At 35.3% G+C, this 24,830-nt stretch overlaps 1 protein-coding gene across 4 annotated transcripts in view; it reads left to right on the top strand.

The window, feature by feature from the left end:
- LOC123547113 (coiled-coil domain-containing protein 186-like) overlaps window positions 1-24,830 on the top strand; it is a 48,291-nt gene that overhangs the window by 6,634 nt on the left and 16,827 nt on the right. For 2 of the 4 annotated variants that reach the window (XM_053551380.1, XM_053551383.1), the window contains exons 2-18: window positions 861-1,050; window positions 1,921-3,810; window positions 6,583-6,715; window positions 7,471-7,599; window positions 8,841-8,963; window positions 9,701-9,790; window positions 11,604-11,723; window positions 12,406-12,510; window positions 13,105-13,203; window positions 13,773-14,002; window positions 16,821-17,001; window positions 17,836-17,910; window positions 20,373-20,457; window positions 21,109-21,188; window positions 22,096-22,311; window positions 23,314-23,471; window positions 24,519-24,588. In XM_053551380.1, the coding sequence (XP_053407355.1) occupies window positions 1,934-3,810; window positions 6,583-6,715; window positions 7,471-7,599; window positions 8,841-8,963; window positions 9,701-9,790; window positions 11,604-11,723; window positions 12,406-12,510; window positions 13,105-13,203; window positions 13,773-14,002; window positions 16,821-17,001; window positions 17,836-17,910; window positions 20,373-20,457; window positions 21,109-21,188; window positions 22,096-22,311; window positions 23,314-23,471; window positions 24,519-24,588 (3,771 nt within the window). In that variant the 5' untranslated portion in view covers window positions 861-1,050; window positions 1,921-1,933. The remainder of the gene's footprint in view (window positions 1-860; window positions 1,051-1,920; window positions 3,811-6,582; window positions 6,716-7,470; window positions 7,600-8,840; window positions 8,964-9,700; window positions 9,791-11,603; window positions 11,724-12,405; window positions 12,511-13,104; window positions 13,204-13,772; window positions 14,003-16,820; window positions 17,002-17,835; window positions 17,911-20,372; window positions 20,458-21,108; window positions 21,189-22,095; window positions 22,312-23,313; window positions 23,472-24,518; window positions 24,589-24,830) is intronic. The other 2 variants (XM_053551381.1, XM_053551382.1) reach the window with 1 other exon arrangement.

The raw sequence follows: 24,830 nt of genomic DNA, 5'->3' as shown, positions 1-24,830 counted from the left end.
AAAAACAAAGAAACAGAACATTATTCCTGTTTGTTTATATAACATGCTTATGATTAATACATACCTTCTGTCTGATTTATGATTGCAGTCATTATTTTTGTCTTGCAAGTTTTCTTTATTAGAAATATCATAAAATGTTAGGTTCTGCATCAAGATTGTATTGCACACCATGTAGTAAACAATGCAGTAATTTACAAAAGAGACATTTATAACCAAAAAACCTTGGAAATATAACTTTTGTTTGTTGTAGACAAAGGTGTGCAACGCTCAAAATGCACCCTGTCCCATTTTTAACAGTACCCTGCCCTTTAAAGAGCTCTCGAAAAATCCCTATAAATGTACATCTTTCTGTTTAAAAGAGTCTGTTGATAGTTGAAAGTTGATTTATATGATGGATATGAGATTGTGTTGTTAATAAGCGTGCTAATTTAATTTTGTATCATCATTGATAAAACGACTTAAAATTGTTATTTATTTGTTACAAGAAAATATAAAACACAGAATATATTACATTAATACATACCGTAGTAAGTGTAACAAGTATTATGTTGTTTATCTTATACACATATCCCTTCTTTATGCATACAAAACAGACCACGGCTTCAAAAAAATGGATTTGCTCCAAAGTGGCTCTAAAATTTTGAAAGTGGCTAAACTGGTGGCTCCAACTTTTAAAATCCCAGTGGACGCCCTGTGAAAATGTTCATTGTTGAAAAATTTCACCTTAACAGTAGGCGAGTAACTTTAATTATAGTTTAATATGCTCATCTAGAGGTATGGGTCTGTACCTCTAGAATCAGATTCTAGAGGTATGGATCCATACCCTGAGACACTTCAATTTTATATTTTACATAATGCAGGTCTATGAAAATAGTCTGCTGCTTAGGGAGAAAATATTGACACAGAATTGGAGTTTTTATGCCACTGGTGGCGAAGACCCTGGAGGTACATAGCGTTTGAAGTGTCAAGCTGTTAGGTAACTGGATAGCTTGCTTTCCATCCATTCAGTAACTGGACCCTATGAAGCCTGACCTAGGGGTTGACCGTCATGTAATCATTTATGAATAAATATTTTTAATTGAAAGTATTCAATTTGTACTATACTTCACAAAATAAGTATGGCAACTACATTGACCAGATCAGTATTTGTGATAGAAATGCTTTTGCTTATATATGAAGTTACTTTGGCTGTTTAAATACAAATTCAGTGTTGTTGTTGTTGTTATGTGGCAGTAACATGCCAAGACAAATATAGACAAACAGGAGTTTTAAAGATGATGTGCATTAGAGGATCTGGCACACAGGAAGTGATAACTGTTAGAATTTTCTCTTAACATGCTTAAACTGCCTCTATTCCATTTCCTCAAAATTGTGGATTACAGTTAATTGTTCTTTTAAATTTATATTTATGTGAGTTAGACATTGATTTTTTGGCTTTTCAGTAAAAAAATTACTGAAAATTATCAGTTACCTTTATTTATGCATACCATTGATTAGCAGAACAATTAACTTTAACACATGATTTTGAGGGAGAAATGTAATTCCAGGAGTTTTTGTACACTCAATAGATAGAAACTGTAATTTACTATATAACCTATTAATTTACAGACAGTCCATAAATATACCCCTGTTCCTGGACCTGTTATAGAGCTAGGAGAAAGCATATATCAGTAGGGGAAACATCCTGTTCTGGGAAATAGTTTGAGTGGCTTTCCCTACTTCCTGAATGGTAGACTTGATAGTATCAAGTGCTAAATATATATTTGACACGTTTCTTTCAGAAGGTATCTTGGTATCATGAAATGAAATACATCATTGTGAACCTGAGATGTCTTTCTAAATTTCTACTGTTTGAACAGTTTTTTAAAAATATCCAAATAGAAATTTTATTCAACTTAACCATTAAATTTAATATTTCAGAACTGTTTGAGACATGTCTGATGCAGAGCAGGAAGAAGATGATACTTTAGAAAACCCTGACCCAGAAGCAGACAGTGTTGCTGAAGCCAGTGTTAATCTGAACGCTGAGGCTGAAAGTAGCACAAACTTAGGTGAAGATAGTTCCCATGAAAATGCACAAGTGGAAAGGAATTTACAGACTGAAAGGAATTCAGACAATGTGAATCATGGTGCAAGTGCATCAGGTGGTCTTGTAAGAGAAGGGTGTGATAATCATAATGTTGGGACACTAGATGAGGTAGAAAATGATGAAAATTTGACAGAATCAGCATCAGAGAACCCTGAAGGATTTTCTCTACCTGAAGACCAGGCAGAGGCTGAAGGACAAGATAATAATTCAAATTTCTGTAACAATTCTTTGACGGAAGGGGATCAGAATCGACATAGAGGTCAAGACTTTGTTGCTGGGAATTTAGGTGATAACCAGAATATAGAGGATGAATGTGCAGAACCAGGACATGGCTTTCAGAATATAAATGAATATGCTGCTGAAGATGAACAATATTTTCCAGTGTCATGTGTTGGAGCAGATGCAAGTGTTTCTTTACAACCAGAGAGAAATGTTGGGTTTGGTGGTCAGAACAACGGAGAGGCCGAAGGTGCTGTAGGGGCCAGTCTTGAAGAGGAACAGAATGTGACTTCTCATCGTACTGAATCTTGTTGTCAGTTAGATGAATATGATTCACAGCAACTTGGTGCTGGATCATATAATGAGATAGAAGGTGATAGTGAGACAAGAAATCCAATGGAGGCCTGTGAAGCTGATGGTGCATCAGCATCTGGACAAGATGTTTCTCTTGAACCTGAAAGTGAACTGGAAGAAAGTAGATCACACATAATTCTTGAAAGAGATACTGAACCAACAGAATCTGATGGAGAAGATGAGCCTGAAGAACATCCAGACAATGCTGAAGGTGGGGATCTAAATGAAAATCAGAATGCAATGAATGTTGTTAATGAAAGTGGTGCAGAAGGTTTTGATGAAGCAAATATTGAAAATGAAGAGGTTGGTGTGGAAGTGTCTGAACATGTTACATGTGATGAAAAAAATGTTCCAGAGGATGAAATAAGTGTTGTTGCTGCAGAAAAGCCAGAGTCATATCAACCAGAATGTGATCAGAGTGAAAGCAAACACTTGCAGGCACAGGCTAGTCGTGGTATTGTAGGAGCAAATGATGGAACTCTCCCTAATCTAGGTGAAATTAATCAGATTCAGAATCCAGTTGCAGATGCAAGCAGAGATATAGAATGTTCAGCTGTTATAAACAATGAAACTGAAAGCCAAACTGATTCTAGACATTCAAATAGCAATGCTTTGGAAGTAGAAGATTTGGATGAGAGTCCAAACAACTGTGATAAAAACAAACCTGAAGATGAAAGAGCTCAGCAAGCTGCTGAAGCTCAGAATGAATCTTTTAAAGCTATTGAAATAGATAACTTTCAAGCATTTACCAGAGAATCTGGTGCCATCCCAAAAAATAGAACACAAAGGACAAATGTTCCTAGTCACAGTAGAAATTTAGAATCTAAACCAAGTCATGAACAGTGTGAAGTAGTAAATTCAGAGGATGAACTGTTATCAGAGTTAGATGCAACTTTAAAGAGTAATTCTGTAGAAACTAATGTGGATAGTAGTTCAGAAAATTGTGCAATGTCTCGAGATGAACAAATTGTAAAGGGAGATAATCCTGTGTCATGTGATCAGTGTTTAAGAAACAATTTACGGTGTTCTTTCAAAGCTAGTCATCATGAAAAGGGAGGTAATTCAAACATTCCAGGCTTGAAGGAATTGAAGAAGCAACTTTATCAGGCCAAGCAGATGTTGTTAGATCGAGAATGCGAGATAAGTAGGTTAGTAAAATTAAATGTTAACCCAGTTTTTAGCTCACCTGTCACAAAGTGACAAGGTGAGCTTTTGTGATCACGCAGCGTCCATCGTCCGTCGTCCGTCTGTCCGTCCGTGCGTAAACTTTTGCTTGTGACCACTCTAGAGGACACAGTTTTCATGGGATCTTTATGAAAATTAGTCAGAATGTTCACCTTGATGATATCTAGGTCAAGTCCGAAACTGGGTCACGTGCTGTCAAAAACTAGGTCAGTAGGTCTAAAAATAGAAAAACCTTGTGACCTCTCTAGAGGCCATATTTTTCGTAAGATCTTTATGAAAATAGGTCAGAATGTTCATCTTGATGATATCTAGGTCAAGTTCGAAACTTGGTCACGTCCGGTCTAAAACTAGGTCAGTAGGTCAAATAATAGAAAAACCTTGTGACCTCTGTAGAGGCCATATTTTTCATGGGATCTGCATGAAAGTTAGTCAGAATGTTCATCTTGATGATATCTAGGTCAAGTCCGAAACTGGGTCACGTGCTGTCAAAAACTAGGTCAGTAGGTCTAAAAATAGAAAAACCTTGTGACCTCTCTAGAGGCCATATTTTTCAGAAGATCTTCATGAAAATTGATCAGAATGTTCATCTGGATGATATCTAGGTCAAGTTCGAAACTGGGTCATGTCCAGTCCAAAACTAGGTCAGTAGGTCAAATAATAGAAAAACCTTCTGACCTCTGTAGAGGCCGTATTTTTCATGGGATCTGCATGAAAATTGGTCAGAATGTCCATCTTGATGATATCTAGGTCAAGTTCGAAACTGGGTCAACTGCGGTCCAAAACTAGGTCAGTAGATCTAAAAATAGAAAATCCTTGTGACCTCCCTAGAGGCCATATTTTTCAATGTATCTTCATGAAAATTGGTCAGAATGTTCACCTTGATGATATCTAGGTCAAGTTTGAAACTGGTTCACATGCGGTCTAAAAGTAGGTCATTAGGTCAAATAATACAAAAACCTTGTCACCTCTCTAGAGGTCATATTTTTCATAGGATCTTCATGAAAATTGGTCAGAATGTTCATTTTGATGATATCTAGATCAAGTTCGAAACTAGGTCATGTGCGGTCAAAAACTAGGTCAGTAGGTCAAATAAGAGAAAAACCTTGTGACCTTTGTAGAGGCCATATTTTTCATGGGATCTGCATGAAAATTGGTCAGAATGTTTATCTTGATGATATCTAGGCCAAGTTCGAAACTGGGTCACACGCGGTCAAAAACTAGGTCAGTAGGTCAAATAATAGAAAAACTTTGTGACCACTCTAGAGGCCATATTTTTCATGGGATCTGTATGAAAGTTGGTCTGAATGTTCATCATGATGATATCTAGGTCAAGCTAGAAACCGGGTCAACTGCGGTCAAAAACTAGGTCACTAGGTCTAAACATAGAAAAACATTTTGACCTCTCTAGAGGCCATATTTTTCAATGGATCTTCATGAAAATTGGTGAGAATGTTCACCTTGATGATATCTAGGTCAAGTTCGAAACTGGGTCACATGTGGTCAAAAAGTAAGTCAGTAGGTCTAAAAATAGTTAAACCTTGTGACCTCTCTGAAGGCCATATTTTTAATGAGATCTTCATGAAAATTGGTGAGAATGTTCACCTTGATGATATCTATGTCAAGTATAAAACTGGGTCACATGCCTTCAAAAACTAGGTCATTATTTGACCTTCTTGTCCTTAAGTGCAATGATAACAGGTGAGCGATATAGGGCCATTTTGGCCCTCTTGTTTTGCATTGCTAATTAGTTAATGTTACTGTACAAATTTAATTTAATAATACAAACATGAGAGGTTAGAATCATAGGGAGAAGATGTGTATAGGGGGCTTCTAACTCTTCATGTAAATGTATAATATTTAGATGGAATTGGATGATTTAGCAGTGAATACATTGATCGAACAATCTTGCAAAATGTTCTTGTATAACATGTACAGTTACCTTTTTATCACAGAATTTCTTCGTTAAGAATGCCAGGATGGAAAAGAATCAGTACAGTTTGTCTTTTGGATGAAAGTAAATAAATCAGAAAGTTGATTAAAAGGAAATAAAATTGTAAAGAGCAGAGGGCATAGATCTCTTTTAATAAGTGGTTAAGGTTGTTGACTTCAAGTCTCATGCTCCTATGGTTCTGGCCTTGCTTGGGTCATTATTTTAGGAAGCTGTCAGGCAGGCTTGAAGAAGGGCAGTCATTTTACCATGGGGCCTGTCCGTGCAAGAAATGATGCCCAACAATAACCTGTAGTCTTTCTCCGCTGTTAAAAGCTAGAAAGTAATGACTTTTTCTGTCAGTATGACATAAAATACAACAGAACATACTGTCAGGAACAAGCAGTATTCCATTTTCACGCAGTCACTGAAATGAGTAATATGCATGGATCCAGACCAGCCCGCGCATCTGCACAGTCAGCCTGCGCATCTGCACAGTCCATCCGTGCAGTCTGGTCAGGATCCATGCTGTTCCCTAATGGTTTCTCTAATTGCAATTAGGCTTTGAAAGCGAACAGCATGGATCCTGATCAGACTGCGCGGATGTGCAGGCTGGTCTGGATCCATGCTGGTTGCAGATGCACTATGTTGGTTTTCTCATGGTGCGGCTCAGTTAGATTACTAGTGAGATCTGTTTACTGTCAGTTTTATTGAAAGTTTGTTTGAAAAAAATAACCTGGTAGTCATATGATGATTTGAACCATTCTGTACAAAAATCTTTGTAAATTAGTCTTGTCTTGTTGTCTAGGTTAAAAGAAGATGTGTCAGACCACAGAACGCGATGTGAAACTCTGACGTCAGAAAGGGACTCAAATGCAAAAGAACTAGATCGTCTTAAAATGCATAATTCCGATGACTTGTATATACCACAGATTAAAGAGGTACGTGTTTAATGCTGCATAAGTATATACTGGTAGTCTCATAATCTTTTCTAAAGAGTAATGAAGTATAAATAGAATGTTGTGTGTAAGTCTGAGTTTTTAGCACACATAATTATGAGGAAGATATCTGAAACCATTTGAGATATAATTGATGTTTCCTACCTGATTCAAGTTTCAAGAAAAATTGGGAACTCTTCTATTTTGCATTTTAAATCTTTAAATGTCCAGATATTATGTCTCTACTCTCCTTCAATATTTGGAACTTGTTGGATTGAATTCTCTTCGGGGAAGTTGATCAATTTATAGGACTTCATTTCTTTTAAATTTTAATGGAGATTGTAGCATATTTTTGTAAGAAATGTTATTCAATTTATTGTTTCACAGATACATTAGTATAGTCCTTTACTGTGCAGTTAACCTTTAGCCTGCTGGCAGCAAGTGATAAATGCCTTTTCGACCAGTGCAGACCGAGATCAGCCTGCCCATTAGATCTATACATAGAGCTCCGAATTCGGCTACCCCTATCAGGCCTCAGTCAAATGGCAACATGTCAATACATGCGATCAGCTGTTTAGATGGAGTAGAGGCTATGACTACCTGCATGTCCATGCAGGCTGCTCATGGTCTGCACTGTTCGCTATTTCAGTGAACACCCCTTCGAATAAAAAATGGTATTGCCCAAATTGAATGATTGACCAGTCCATTTTAGAAATTCAGCAGGCTTAAAGGTTAATCTTCACAATATTTATTTACAGTTAGAGTACACTATAGCACAACAGACCAATGAGATTCGAGGATTGAAAGACAAACTGTCATCCCATGACGGTGCAGCTAAACGAGCCATAGCTACTCTACAACATGAAATGAAGATCAGGGTAGATCAGGTTAGCGTGATTTTTTCTTTAATTTACCCCATGAAAGGTGATCATTTCAGTCAGACCTGAGTTTTTTTCTGGATTACAGGAGAGCATATCTTATTTTCCAGAAATTGAAATAAAGATAAAATTGAAACTATTGTTTTATTTTTATCACTTATCCGATTTCTGTGTAGCATTATAAAAAAAACTGTTAGTGTATTTTAACCTGAAACATTTAGTGCATTATGATGAATTTATCTATTAAAAGGCAAGGGTATCTGTAGGCTGCATGCAGCTCCATGTTGCTAGGTTTTAGCTGCTTCAGTCCAGGAGACAGAACCATTATGCATTGCCGGCAATATTCACATATGCATTTTCTGATGTTAAGAGAAAGAAGAATATTCATCTTGTTTTCATTTTAATTTGTTTTTTTCCTCGTCCTACTGAAACTTTAAAAGTCAAATCTGGCAATGCAAAAATAAAAACAACAAAAAATAACTCTGGCTTCATTGTATAGAGACATTCTATTTCATGTAGTAAAATCAGAAACAGGAAAAAAACAGCATTGTACATGTATTGTCTAACGTACACTTTTCAATATAAGTCTTGTTTTCAGTCTTTGTTAACGTGTTAACCACTCACTAATTTACTGAGGATTTTGAAGCTACAAAAAAAACTGAAGAATTATGGGTTTTTTTTCAAGTTTGTAAAAGATGACATCTTTTCATATCTGAAGCGGCAGATCAAAGACAGATCAAAGCCAGAGAATAGAATTTTTGTTGGGAAAGAAATTGATTAAATATCATATTTTTCAGAAGTTTAAACATAGTGCTTCACATTCTAGAATCTACAGACAAGCACCTAAATATATGGTATTAAAAAAGCCAGTTTGATATTTGTCAGGCTGCTTACCAATTTGAACTCTGGTCGAGTGACATTTTAGGTTGTATAAAACTTGTAAGAGTTGTTGTCTGTGATAACATCTGTTGTACACTATGGCGTCCTTCCTCTCTGTCTGGCCAATCCCAGCATGCATCAGTTCCAGTGATGGACTCTGCCCTGTGTTAAAATGATCTATTTACAGCATGTCGGTTTCCACATCCATTACACTATACTGAGTTTGAATGTTGACTCAGATTCATTTAGAGATGGTGATAAGTACATGACATGTGTTTGACTTATAAATCCTCTTTGTTTTTTTACATCAAAATACTTTAAACAGGGTTGAAAAAATGACATTGTCAGTTGAAATTATTTCTCTTGGACAGGTTACAAAACAGTGTGAGGAAGCAACTAGAGAAAAAGATACGATGGTTGTGAAATTTGCTCAGGCAGAACATAAAAATCTGGAGTTCCAGAAACAAGCTGAGAGGGCAGAAAACAAACTCAAGGTAAAATATTGTTGTGTAGAAATCGCAGCTTCTCTTTTCAAGTATTTCTGATGTTGTTATAAAAATATACAGCAACTTTTGTAAAGAATTTAATTTCATATTTTATCAGTGCTTCTAGTTGTAACAACTTTCAAAACTGTGTGAGGTGGGACTTAGATTTGATAGAATGATAATTGTAAGAAGACTAGGACAGGTAGCAAGTTTTTATGGAATGTTTTCCTTCTTCTAGTAATGCTCTTGTAGACCTTAATTGGTTTTGCTCGAAGATTGGCATCTGTTTTTCATTTCTTCTGCTACAGTGTAAATTCAGAGATTTATTTATAGCCTGTTTTATTTTGGTCTCTATCTTCATTTTGTATGCAAGTTCCAGGTTCTCTTTAACAGCTAGGTCCATTTTTTGAAGAAAAAATTATCAAATAACAATAAATCATAGAAAGAAAGAGTTGTTTTATATAAGAATTGAACAGCATATATATAGCACGTATACTACTCTACATAATGATTGTCAGTTGACTGATATTTGCATTGAATTCTAGAAAAGGACTGTGTAAAGGGGCCACACTTTTGGACGGTTCAGTGCCTTTAAAAACTTCATTTTCAAAGAACTATTACATATCTTTGTTTTGATGCATTTGCAATAACGTCACAACGCTAGAATTTCACATAGCTAAATTTAACATAGTTTTCAGGAATTGTTTACCTTTATTTCTTTACAAATCTTTGAAATGTTTTTCCAGGAAATGGAGAAGGAACGAGATGTATTTTTAGTGCGGATGAGAGCAGTAAAAGAACAGAGGTCCAAGTTAGCTGCTGAGGTTGAAGCAAAGGTAAGAAGAGAAGAGATTCTGGCCATGGATAGTCTGACATTAACCTTAAGCCTGCAGGCAGCAAGTGATTTTGCCTTTGCGACCAATGCACCGTGCAGGCTGATCATGTTCTGCACTGTTTGCTATTCAGTCAGTAAATTTTCAGTGAACACCCCTTCAAATGATAAATGATACTGCCCAAATTGAATGATGGACCAGTCTATTTTAGAAATTTAGCGGGGTAAAGGTTAAAGTGATGTAGCGTTAAATGCTGGTGGTACTTTTTATAAAACCTTACATTGTTGTGGTTTATATTAATTTATTTTAGCCTGATAAGTTGATTGTGTTCTGGAAGCTTATTTAAACTGCTGTCAAGTCAGCTTCTTAGAAAAACCAGTACTGGTGTCGTATGAGAAAATGTGATCATGACCCCAGTGGGGCTCGAACCAGTCACCTCAGGGTTGAGCAGCTAATTCCCTATCTGCTAGACTACAGCTCCCCTTACATAGTTTTGGAGGATATAGCTCTAACCTATAGTGGTTATAGGATTCTTTTTCTTTTCCTGATTTTGAATGTGAATGTGAGGAATAATTTGAAGCTTTTCATTATCTGGGAGAGAAACTTAAGTTTTTGTTTACATAGTGTGATATGAAATGCATATCTGACATTGAGAAATATCAAAAGAAGTGAATAGCAGAATTACATATTTGTAAAAAAAAAAACATGATTGTGTACTGCTGATTTTGTTTATCATTTAAAAAAGTGTCAGGTGTTTGACATACTTTTTAAATCATTATTCTAGTATTTTCTACATTATGTCAAAAATTTGCAAAAATTCATGTTGACATAAGTTAATACCAAAAGCCACCTGTACGTAAACAAGTTTTAACATGTTTTGAAAAGACATCAGTTTTACACCAAAAATGTAAACACATGGCATTTATATAGTATAGAGCAAAATGAGAAATATTTATAGGGAAAGTTAATGTATAAACATTACAAAATATTGATTGAAACTTACTATTCATCAAAGAAATTTTGTTTGCTTGTTTGCATATTGAAAACATATGTATGCAGATATTGCATAACTGTGTGCATTTGCATATATGCTTTTACATTCTGTACAGATTTGATATCTGGAGTATTTGCTTGGATTTAGCAAAATGACAGAATTAATATGATAATTATAATTGTGTTTCATTGAAGAACATGCCAGATAAATGTGAGTTCTTTGATATCAGAAACAAAGTGTTTGTTTTTGTCCCCCTCTGAAAAGTGTGTGTAGGGAGTGGAGTGGGGTTAGGGATCATGCTGTATAAATTTGTAAGAATTGGTTCTTGTATTTGGAGATGATCAATCATGATGCATCAGGAACTTTTTAAAGGGCCATAATTATGTCTTGGAGTTTTTACTCTAGGTATACCATATTAACAGTCTGATGATATTATATTGCCTTCCAGGTGCCCGCTCTTCATGAAATAATGCATGGAGGGGCACCTGGGGTCTTCCTCCACCATCAAAGCTGGAAAGCCGCCATATGACCTATAATTCTGTCGGTGCGACTTTAAACCCAACAAAAAAAAATTGCCTTCTAATAGTTTCCAGCATTTCTACTTGTCAAGATACGTCACATGCTGAACTGACATATTCCAAACTGGATTTCCTTGACAACATATATCACATATCAGGTCACCAACAGGCCATGCAGCTAAATATTATTCATGTTGCTACCTATATCAATTGAGTTCATTATTAGTTTCCATTCTGTTTTTGTTTGACTACAGATATCTGTATAACCTGTATAACCACAATATAGAAATATGTCTATTTTTAGAATGCAGAGATGTCACATATACAAAAAGAACTGGATAAACATAAAGAGATGGTGTCTTCAGCTGATGTAAGGGTCAAGTGGGCTCAGAATAAACTGAAAGTAGAACTTGAAACACACAAGGTAACATAATGCCAGAATGAGGTAGAACAGGCTTTGACTGGTGTCATTAAAATGTTAATGTGAATGTATTCAGGTGTTTAATACATCTTGTTATAGCAAAAACAATCTTTGTTATCCAATAAGTCTTCAAAATGTTATGGTTAACTTTGCTTTTAAGAGAAAATTTAACTCCCTTTTTTACTTTTACTGGAATGTTTATGCTGTTAAAGTTAGGACTGGGACTATTCCAAAATTTTGAAACCAGATAATCACTTACATGAAATCGAATTGAACCGGTTAATTGGCCACCAGTATGAAAGTACTCCTTTCTTCTCTGATGACCTTATCTAGGTACTTCCGGCAGCTGACTTCAAATTCATTAGGAACTTAGAGACTTTATTGTTTGTTAGCTGTCATAAGTCATATTTTGCTGAAGTTTATCATTCAACTTTGTTAAAATATCACGACACGCAAATCGGGGACTACTCATGTAAAAATAAAGATACTGATTATACATTGTAGGATGCTTATTGTTTGAGGGCAATTTTTGGTTTTGCAAAACTGAAACTGGTTTCACCCACTAATCGAGTCGGATTAACCTTTAGCCTGCTGGCGGCAAGTGATTCTGCCTTTGTGGCCAGTGCAGACCAAGATCAGCCTGCACATCCATGTTTGTTGTGTATGATTGTTGTATGTATTGTAGGAGACAAAAGTTCAGTTAGAGAAGATGACGGTGAAGCTGAAGGAAGCAAAGGAGGAGACACAGCAGATCAGACAGGACTGTCAGGCCATCATCAAAACATACCAGGTATTGATTCAAACTTTGCAACTTGTGTTTCTTAACCTTTAGCCTGCTGGCATCAAGTGATTCTGCCTTTGCGACTAGTGCAGACCAAGATCAGCCTGCACGGACGCGCAGGCTGGTCATGGTCTGCACTGTTCACTATTCAGTCAGTAAATTTTTGGTGAACACCCCTTTAAATGATAAATGGTACTGCCCAAATTGAATGATGGACCAGTTCATTTTAGAAATTTAGCAGGGTAAAGATTTATCATATACTCCTGATACTGGGATATAAAAAAAGTTGGTGTATCCAGTTTCATGTGGGGAGGTTGTTAATACATAATGAGAACAAGGAAGTACTAATAAAAATTCAGTAAGTACTGTTAAGTTACATAATTTAAATGCTATTTAATACAAGAAAAGGCATTACTTTGCCATTAAACCTAAGAATAGTGACAACATGTAACTAGTACATTATCATATAATATCATTATCTTTCATTGGTGCAGTACAACAAATTTTATGTTAATTCCAGAATTATTAAATCATTTTTTTAGATAACAAATTAAAAAAGCCAGAATAAAATTAGATTTTAAATATGTTTGTTTTTAATTCCAGGAATCAGAGGAGGTAAAATCTAACAGTTTGGACAAGGAACTAAAGTTGAAGGAATCGGAACTTCTTGCGAGAGAAGTACAAAAGAACAATTTTGAGCTTGTAAGTCTTCTGGTCAAAACTGCATCATTTATAAATGATTAATAGTTGAATATAGACTTACATATGTTGTTAAAATCTTTGTTGTTGTGGTTTACAAGCATGAAATTATGTATTTATTATAAATGGATTTTCAGGTCAGGTAGTGGACAAAAAAAATTGAAATCCTTACAAAGATAGAAATATTGTTTTTATTGCATGCTGACGGTGGAGGGATATTGTTTTGGCATTGTCCGTCAGGATGTTTGTCAGTCCGTCCGTCCTTTCTGTCTGTCCAAAATTGAAAATGCTTATAATTCAAAAAGGATTTAAGCTAAAATCACCATACCTGACATAAGTATTAATTAGCACATGACCTTTGCTCACACGTAGATTTATCCCCCTTGACCTAGTAAAAGCAGTTTTTCCCCTTGATTTGTTTAAAAAAAAAATTGAAAATGCTTATTATTCAAAAAAGTATTTCAGCTAGAATCACCAAACCATGGACATACCTTTCTATCTATATAAGATGACAAAAGAAATGTTCAAGTACCCAAAGGCAAAGCACTTATGAACATTATGTTATGTTTCAGGCACATGTTAAAACCCAGCGTGAACTTGAACAGGTCAGAGTTGAATTACGTGAATCTCAGTCAAAGTTCTCTGCCCTTTCTGATAAACTCTCTAATGTGGAGGCAGAAAAAGAACAGATAAATCTCACTGCTACCAAATATGAAGATATTATTCAACGGCAGAAAAAAGAAGTTCAAGAACTGCGGGAGAAAGTAGAGTCTCTTGTTCAGTTTAAAACTGACTTTACAAGGTATAGTTGAGCTTTTACATTTTAACCATTCTAAGTTTTTGATTTTATAATTAGTTCTGTTAGGATACAGCAAGTTAGAGATAATAAATTGTGACATTGATTAATTGGGTAAAAACCTTCAATGAAATGTTCTTCCTTGATGAATTCCGTCATCTTAACTTATAAATCTACACTTAAAAGAATAAATACAGTCTAACCTGTACTAACGGTCACCTCCGATCAGCGGTCACCACCATTCAGCGGTCATTTTATGATGCCCCCGACAGATTTTCCTCTATTTCATCACTTAATTCAGTGGCCGCCTTCCGTCCGCGGCCAGCGGCCACCAAAATTGCCTCCCGACCGCCGTATTTGACCCCTTTCAGCGGCCATGTTTCTTCCGATAATCACTGAAGATACCCGATTTTTGAGAAACACGTGATTACTAAGTTTTGCGTGACCACCACAGGAACGACAAAATGACATGAGCTTCTCAATTAAAACTGATGACCAAAGGTGTGATTCCCTTTTTGTTACGATCAAATGGCCAGTAATTATCGGCAATTAGCGTGTTACCTCGTGTCAGTTTTGTTGTTCACAGTTTGATCTCGGTTAAAGATTATACTTGGTATCTAATTAGTAGCATAATATTTGTGATTTTTTTTGTTTCTTTCATCAAAATACTAGGAAAGTTATACGAAATTTATTGTGTTTGAACTGTCAGGGGTGTAACTGTTTCAAGTTATCGCAGTTTATAACCCATTTGAGTTACTGCTTATTCTTTCATAACTTGTTTCAGTTATCATTAAATATTACAAAGCCCTCCTGTGCCAATTCATCATTTTGAATGAGACTAATGCAATTATTTCCTGAATCCTTGAACTTTTATCTTTCCAGTTATGCAGTAAAATTTTTTACGCAAGGCTGCTAAAGCTTTACGCAAAAGATTAAAAGGTATAAAACTCTTTACATCCCATTATGCTTATCAGGTCATGATCAGACTAAAAGAGAATTTGATTAACCACAGTTTGCTACTAATTTCACTTTTAAGGTCACTTTGTGAGAACAGCAAAAAGACTTTTTTGAATAACTTACCTGGGTTAACTATATTTTATAACTAATACAGGTTATAAAATGCTTGAAAAAGTAACTGAAATAGGTTACATAACTTAAAACAGTTACACCCCTGACTGTTGAAAGAAATATAATCCACTCGATCTTTTGCATAGACAGTAAGCACGGAAAGTAGCTTCCCTTACCAAAATGGCGAAAATTGTAAACAAACTTGTTTTGAAGTTGGAAAATTGTCTGTAACAATTTTTGTTGTAAAATAAAAGCACGCCAGAGTTTTAGATTGCTAAGAAGACCATTCGTATTGTGAAGGGAAATGCACGTTAATGTATCCTGGTAAAATAATAAAAGAAAATCGAAAAAGAAATGGGCCTAAAGGCTAAACTGGTCAGAAGTCTGAAAAATACATATACTGATGCACCTCCGATCAGCGGTCACCTGGCTTAAGCGCCAAATTGTCTGCTTCCCCTGGCTGGCTGCTTAAGACAGGTCGACAATTTTGCCATTATTTATTAATTTGCATGTGAAATAATTTTATAGAATTTTATAATATTATTGAAAATTGACCAGCCATTTGTCTTGTGTCGGCGTGAGCGTCACACAAATGTTAAAGTTTGCCTACCACCCAAAATATTTTCAAAGTCCATTGAGATATTGCTTTCATATTTTGCATACTTGTTTACCATCATGACCCCAGTCTATAAAAAGGAGGAGGCAACTCTATCAAGCATTTTGATTGAATTATGGCCCCTTTTCGACTTAGAATAAATGTTAAAGTTTGCGTACCAGCCCAAATATTTTCAAAGTCCATTGAGATATTTCTTGATATTTTGCATACTTGTTTACCATCATGACCCCAGTCTGTAAAAGGAGGAGGCAACTCTATCAAGCATTTTGACTGAATTATGGCCCCTTTTCGACTTAGAATAAATGTTAAAGTTTGCGTACCACCCCAAATATTTTCACTGTCCATTGAGATATTGCTTTCATATCATGTTTACCATCATGACCCCAGTCTGTAGAAAGGAGGCAACTCTATCAGCATTTTGACTGAATTATGACCCCTTTTCGACTTAGAATAAATGTTAAAGTTTGCGTACCACCCCAAATATTTTCAAAGTCCATTGAGATATTGCTTTCATATTTTACATACTTGTTTACCATCATGACCCCAGTCTGTAGAAAGGAGGAGGCAACTCTATCAAGCATTTTGACTGAATTATGACCCCTTTTCGACTTAGAATAAATGTTAAAGTTTGCGTACCACCCCAAATATTTTCAAAGTCCATTGAGATATTGCTTTCATATTTTACATACTTGTTTACCATCATGACCCCAGTCTGTAAAAAGGAGGAGGCAACTCTATCAAGCATTTTTGACTGAATTATGGCCCCTTTTCGACTTAGGATAAATGTTAAAGTTTGCGTACCACCTCAAATATTTTCAAAGTCCATTGAGATATTGCTTTGATATTTTGCATATTTGTTTACCATCATGACTCCAGTCTGTAAAAAGGAGGAGGCAACTCTATCAGCATTTTGACTGAATTATGGCCCCTTTTCGACTTAGAATATGCTTATTGTAATGTTAAAGTTTTACTCATAGCTTATATTATACTATCAAGCACTGAGAATAGTCAAGCGCACTGTCCACTGACAGCTCTTGTTAACCTTTCAAATACTTGAGTCATTTCATTGCCCATAATTCGGAAGCTTTACATATAGATTCATCATTGAGAAAATTACAATGCTAGTTCTTCGTATTTCAGTGCTCAAGAACTTATCAAGAACCTTGATACAGAAATCACAGAGTTAAAGATGACCAACAAAGAACTGGTATCTGAGATGGAAGCTTGTCGGCGACGTGAAACTGATAAGCTGGAACTTAATGCTAAACTCAGCAGAAAAAATGCCGAACTTCAGTCAGAGAATACGACATTAAGTAACAAAGTAAGTCTGTGTACTGTAACTTAATGCTAAACTAAGCTGAAAAATTTAGTCCCTTACCTATCTGTGATTGATGCAGTTATCAAGCACATGTGACCTTAAACATGGTAAGAGTGCATTTACCAGTATGGGACTTGGTGCAAAACTGAGCAAAATATAAAAGAACCAATAGAGTCAGAGAATGCTGCATTATGCAGCAAGGTAGATCTTTTCTGGCACCTTATGCTATTTACTAATCTTTAGCTTGCTGGCGGCAAGTGATTCTATCTTTGCGACCAGTGCAGACAAAGATCAGCCTGCACATCTGTGCAGTCTGATCATGGTCTGCTCTGTTCGATATTCAGTCAGTAAATTTTCAGTGAACGCCCCTTCGAAAAATAAATGATATTGCCCAAATTGAATGATGGAGCAGTCCATTATAGATATTTATCAGGGTAAAGGTTAAACTAAGTAGAACTAAGTTTAGTGTGATGGTACATAATGTCGCAAGGCAGTTTAATTTGAGTAGAACTATGTGGAAAAGTCAAACAAGTCTGGGTTTATGAGAAGGATAACATGATATAAGGGAATATGTTTGCCAAGGCAAACACACAGAACTTACGTTTACTCAGCGTTAGTAATGAGATTTTTGCAGTTGCTGATTGTTATTTTAGAACAGAACTTGAAAGTTACACAAATCTTAATAGAAACTTGAGAACCATATTAAAAATATCCATTAAATATACTAGTAGACTGGTATAACTAAGTTTAGACTTGCAACACAGGCTGATATAGATAATGCTATACAAGGGTTTTGCCCTTTTTCTGCAAAAAACTTATAGTTTATTGATGTTATAGGTACTCAATCTGACAGGAGAACTTCAAGCAGCAAAAATGGAAAATCAAGATACTGAAACAAAACTCAAAGATCTGGTAAGTATGAACTTCAGATATGTGTAAATACATTCATACTGATCATTTATTTATAACCCATGTTCAGGAATTGCAAATATTTTCCATGACAGTTTGACAAAATAGCTTTTCATTTCAAGTCACTTGTTGTACCCCCCAACAACAAAGTTGTAAGGGGGCGTATACTGGTTTCAGGTTGTCTGTCTGTCCGTCCATTGTCTGTCTGTCCGTAGACACAATCTTGTGCACACCATCTCTCCTCATCCTCTTGACACAATTTAATGAAACTTCACACAAGTGATCAGTACCAACAGTAGTTGTGCATTGGGCATGTTAGGTTCTTTCAGAAAAAAAAATTGCAGAGTTACGGGACTTTGTTTTTTGTTACTATACTATATACATAGACACAATCTTGTGCGCACCATCTCTCCTTATCCCCTTGACACAATTTAATGAAACTTCACACAAGTGATCAGTAACAACAGTAGTTGTGCATGCGACATGTTAGGTTCTTTCAGAAAATTTTTTTGCAGAGTTACGGGACTTTGTTTTTTGTTACTATACTATATACATAGACACAATCTTGTGCGCGCCATCTCTCCTCATCCCCTTGACACAATTTAATGAAACTCCGCACAAATGATCAGTAACAACAGTAGTTGTGCATGGGGCATGTTAGGTTCTTTCAACAAGAAAAATTGTAGAGTTATGGGTAGAGGTGCGCGGTATTACCGGTATACCGGTAACCGTGGTACCATCTTCCCGTGGTACGATACCGCGGTACCATCGGGGAATACCGGTATTTTATCAAAATTATCCCTACCTCTGTTTATTTTTAATATAGTTTGTCTATGTAGCCTTCCGTAACAGCAATTGACACCATGCATGATTTTCCGATTTATATCTCTGGAATTCCCATGCTACTATTATTAGTTTCCAAAAATAACCACCCAATGGTGCAAATGAACATGTATGATCGACCGCGTGATCCCCAATCAAAACCTTGGAAAACCTCCAGATTATTCCGTATAGATGAATGACGTCATGGGCGCACTTGTTTTTACTTTGAGTCTGGTAAATTCGGCGAGTCTCGACTTCTTGTTTAAATGATGATAGTTTAAAATATCCCAGTATGTATTTGCACGTATTAAAAAAGAAATAAATAGTATGGAAAATGTTCAGTCGAAATTTATTTTTTTTTGTTTGAAAACAATCTGATGAAGCCTTCATAAACGTTACTGGTTTATCAAACGGGTGCACGAATCGAACTTCAAACAAGCGCGACCTATATACATGTGACCCAGTGCTTCCCTAGAGACAATATGGCGTCTTCCGACGAATACACGCTGGTAAAAAATACTAAGGGTCATTAATCTAACTAGTCATTAGTCAAGTTAATATTCCAGTGTATTTCTTTCTTTAATTCTAGTCAAGTAACTAGTCTTCGTTGTTGCTCATAATAAATTAAGTAATTCTGAGAGTTTTTCAATATTTTTATGACCACTACCATTGCTGTAAGTCTTGCGATAAATATGATGGTATACCATGGTATATACCGCGGTAATTAGGAAAAAACCGTGGTATACCGCGGTATTTTTTTCAAGGCGGTACCCAGCCCTAGTTACGGGACTTTGTTTCTTGTAAACATACTATGTACATACAGTCTGCATATGCAATCTTGTGCGCGCCTAATCTTCCAAACCCTTGCACACAATTTAATGAAACTTCACACAAGTGATCAGTACCAACCCTAGTTGTGCATGGTGCATGTAATGTTCTTTTAGATAAATATTCTGCATAGTTATGGGACTTGGTTTTTTGTTACTATACTGTATACATACAGTCTATATACATACAGTTCACATAATTATGCAATCTTGTGTGCGTCAAATTGCAATGTACTGTGTCAGTGCATGCGGGGGGTAAATTCATCACCTTTAGTGATAGCTCTAGTTAAGCATGTGTCCATTGGATGTGTCATCATTAACATGTTCCGATAGATTAGTGGGAAAGTATCCGCTTTGAGTACTAGAAGTTATAAGTTCTATTCTTGACTACGTCAAACCAACGACCTGAAAAATGGTACCGGTATCTCCCTTGGGTGGCAGTCAGCTTTAAAAGGTGTAACTGGCTTCTCCCTTTCCCTTGTGGCGATGGATGGTGTCAAATGTGATTTATATATGTTGTTTTCAAGAATACTTCACGGTAACCCACTATCATAAATTCATAATATAGCTTAAATGTTTCAGAAAAAGAACTTCCATGTAGTTAACATTTAGCCTGCTGGTGGCAAGTGGAGACCAAGATCTTGAACCTACACTGTTCGCTATCCATTCAGTAAATTTTCAGTGAACACCCCTTTGAATAATAAAATGGTACTGCCCAAATTGAATTACATTTTAGAAATTTAGCAGGGTAAAGGTTAAAGTAGAATAATTTGAAGTCAAGTCTCAGAGCAGTATGATATCTAGAATATATTGTAGGCCGACTCCCTAGAGAAAGAACAAAAGCTTCGACAAGAGGAATCACAAAGTATGAACACAAAATTAGCTGGAAAATGTAAAGCAGGTAAGAATGAAAAAAAGATCACTTTATGTTTTCTTATAGAAATAAAGTTTATAACAGATTATTATTGTAATTACCAGAAAGTCTGCTTTAATTGTACTATTTTATTGACCTGTCAAAACATGTTTCTGGCTTTCATGTTAATCTTACTAAGGCGTGAACAGAATATAATGAAAGCCGGGAACATATTTTGACAGGTCAATAAAATAGCACAATATCATGTCTAGAAAATATGTTAAGATTATCTTATAAACAAAAAAACACACTGTTAGATCTGAAGTTCAAGTACAGAATTAGATTTAGAATCAAGAGGTCATGAGATTTGATAATCATGGTTGTCTGAAGTTGTTCCACTCTGCTGACATGTGTGGGTAAGTTTTCAGTACTTTACAGATAATAAGTCAGTACTGATATAAAATTCTGGAACACTTAACAGTTTTCAAACGTGCTTCTGTAACAACTGAAATATTTATTAAAAACGGTGTTCAAGTCAAGTCAGACAAACAAAATAAAGCACAACAAATTTTAGTGCATGGTAGTCACTAAGCTCAAAGTTTCTCACTCACTGTTTCTCAAGCCCTGCCGAATTCCTCCTGAAGTTATTTTTAAGAAAATAGATGTCAGATGTTAACAAGTGTATTTTGTTGTCTATAGTTGAAGATCTGACGAGGAAGTTAGAAGATGAGAAGGATGAGATTAAAACATTGAAAAGAAAACATGCCAACAATATCAAGGTATACATGTTTATATCCTGTTCTGAACAGAACCTGTTATTAAGATGGTTCATTGTCAAGGTCATATGGTGAAATCAAATGTCAAGTAGGCAGTATTTTATGTCTTACCAGTTTAAATCAATTTTTTGCACAAATATTTCGTGTAATAGGATAATGTGTAGAACTCTTTTCAACGAAGTTCATATAAGAACAAAGACAGTACATATAATTTGGCATATATGCATTATTACATAATAAAAATATGCGCAGAACACAACTTTCAGTCGTATTGCTTAAAGGTCAAGGTCATATGGTGATGTCAAAAGTGAATAGGCAGTATCTTTTGTCCACTCTCTATCTTATTTTATTACTTAAGAGGATTTAAATGTAACTTGGAACAAGTTTTTGCCATAATTGGACAACATGCATAACTCATTTGCCTGTTAGTTCATATCAACTTAGCCTTTCATTTATATAGATCAGTATTTGCAGACATTTTCAAAAGAAAACTCTAGTTTGTGCCCTGTTTTTTCTTCTTTGAGAATATTACTTCCACAAAATGAATTATGAAAGGATATTGTTGTTATATTCTGATTGCATGGAATCTGTAAGTCTAAAAACCCTGTGATTAAAAAAGTAATAACATGGACTCATTGTTTCCCTTTCCAGTCTGTTTATTTATAAATGCTGTAAGTTTAAATATTTTGAAGTTCTCTAAATGGTTTAGTGAAGTTTAAACCCATGTTTTACTAAAATGGAAATTTGCTATATAAGTATAGCTTTTATAATTGAACCTGTAATAATAGGGCGTTCTCTATGGCAGAGTTTTTGAGAGCATTGACATCAAGTTACTTGTCCTCCACTGCTGTAGGTTCAGAATATCTGAGTATTTTAAGAGGAATATCAGACAGTTTTCTTTTTCTCCTAGGATTTGACGAGACAGTTACAGCAGGTGCGTAGGAAGCTAGAGAACTATGAAGCCAATACAAATGGTGATAAAGACACTATAAGTATGGGTTCTCGCACCAGTTCTAATGGTTCCCTGAACACTATCAGCATTGCCGAGCAAACAACAACTCAAGTGGTACAACCTCATGCTGCCGGGCAACAGAACTCCATTAACAGAAATCCTAGTCCAGAACAGGTATTGGATGTCTTGGGAAATAGCGTATTTCTTGATGTAGTGTCTTTTTATCTGTATATCTATATTGATAAATATCATCTGATTAATATGAGGCATAGGGGCATCTATGTCAGAGTAGTTAAGGTCAGTGACTTAGAACCACTTGGTCCTCACAAATGTTGTTTTGAAACCTCACTTTGCATATGGAATTCTTCATTGTGAGGAAGCTATCCAGTGGTTCTACTCAGGTGGCTGCCCATGGCTGAAACAATGCCCAGAGGGGCACCTAGTGTCTTCCTCCACCATGAAAAGCTGGAAAATTCGCTATATGGCTTAAATTGTGTTGTGACTAAATCTTTCCCCTCTATAGGATCTGTTGTTTTCAAAACATCGGCATATTTAGAAAATCTAAAATCTAAGAAGTTCTATTTACAGGCCCAACCGTTCTTTAGATTCTTGTATATTATGAATAGTATTTTCTATTATCACATGTTTGACGTCTCGGGAGTGTAATAAAGCTATTAAATAAAAATGATGATACACCAGTGTAATAAAGCTTTGACGTAGACGTCATTTATAGTAAAGGCGACGTTGGTCAAATTGTCTTGTTTATATAACAAAAGAAAGTCGATTTTTTGATGTTTCGACAAGAAAGGCTAACATGTGATAAAAAGAATATTACATTTGTGACTTTCCACATTGAATTTATTAAACTCGTTGAATAAAATTGATAAAATGCTCGGCAGAGCCTCGCATTTTATCATTTTATTCAACTCGTTAAATAAATTCAATATGAAAAGACACATATGTAATATCCTCTATATATTAAACTAGAAATCAAGGGAACAAATTTCAAACAGAAGATGTATCAGGCAGTAGATCGTCTGGATTAGGCTGCAGAAACCTAATCATAACCCACTGCTTCCAGGTTTATTCTCTCAATACTTGTTATTCATTGTTTTATTGAAAATACTACTTTCATGAAAGGGTATAACGTGCATGTATAAATATTACTTTTTGAAGGAGTATCCAGTGATTACAGAACAGGTTGAGGTAGATAAACAGACATTGATAGAGAGAATTGTGAAGTTACAGCGAGCTCTTGCAAGGAAAAATGAGAAAATAGAATTCATGGAAGATCATATTAGTCAACTTGTAGATGAAATACAGAAGAAAAACAGGTAAGATCTATGAATCTTAGACAGATGTTTTATAATTAATATTAGGTCTTACCATATTTACTCACCTATAAGACGTTTTTTTTCTCCTAAAAGATTTCAATCAGATGTGTTACCTCGTCTAATAAATGAGTTGATATCAATGACCTAAAGTATTTGTAATCGAGTCTGTAAAATACTGCCTACTTAGAAGTAATTAAAAGAACCTGCTGAACAGAAGGATCATTTTATTGACTGGTAAATATTGTATTATAAATTAGAATAAGTATTTTCTTAAATTACAAACCTGGATCTATGCAAACAAAAAATATGAATTATTTCCATGTTTGATAGCAATTTTAAAAACAGTTACTGAACTTCTTTTATTTTATTTTTTTTAAATTCTTTCCTATTTTTCATTATCAAACTCTTAAGCAGATTTAAATGAATCAGACCTAGTTTCAAATGAAGTTTAGATTAAAAAAAAAAATGTTCTGTTTTGTATGATAAAAAAGACTGAATGAAGGCAGTCATTAAGAAATTATATTGTGCCCAAACTGTGTATGATTGTGGATTTCATGTCCTACACTCGTGTGCTGTGAGGGGTAGTTGTCTCTGGTATGTGTAGTACATGTGTTTACTGGTCAGAATGCAGTGGAGAAATCAGGTTTACTGACTACATTAATAGAACAGAATCACTGTTGAAACTGATAAAAAATTGATTTCAGCCATTTGTAGTTGTCCAACTGTTAAAATATGCTCAGTCCTGCAAAAAATGACAAAAATGTTCAAAATTCTTGTTGCTAATACACACAGTTGAGTAAATGATGGATACAACTGTTAAATATTTTAAAAATTCCACACTTGTCTGATGAATAGAATTCTCTGAAACATTAATATACTAGGAGTAAGTTTGAAAATATTTTTTTATAAAAAAGGAGAGGAATGATCATCTTCTTCATGTGTAAGCTTGAAAATATTTCGATAGAGATAAAGAGAAAGAATGATCATCTTTTTTTTGTGCAAACAGTTTTTGAAATTAGTATGTGTATAATTTTACTTTATTTTTAGAATTATACAAAGTTATATCCTGAAAGAGGAGACGGGCACAATGACCAGTGATTACAGAGATCGAGAAAAGGTTTGTTTTTGTTCTGTATTTACATTTATTGTGGCTTGCATGTGTCTGCTTAAAACATAACCTTCAGCTCATACAGGCCATGAAGTCAGCTAAACATGGTCCCTTACTAATAGCTTTAACCTTTACCCTGATGTATTTCTAAAATAGACTGGTCCATTATTCAGTTTGGGCAATACCACTTACTATTCAGAGGGGTGTTCACTGAAAATTTACTGACTGATTAGCAAATAGTGCGGACCAAG

The sequence above is a fragment of the Mercenaria mercenaria genome, chromosome 9 (assembly GCF_021730395.1).
Source record: "Mercenaria mercenaria strain notata chromosome 9, MADL_Memer_1, whole genome shotgun sequence".
In the NCBI taxonomy this organism is placed as follows: Eukaryota; Metazoa; Mollusca; class Bivalvia; order Venerida; family Veneridae; genus Mercenaria; species Mercenaria mercenaria.
Note: the sequence above shows the minus strand (reverse complement) of the source record. Positions and strands in the feature narration are given on the sequence as shown.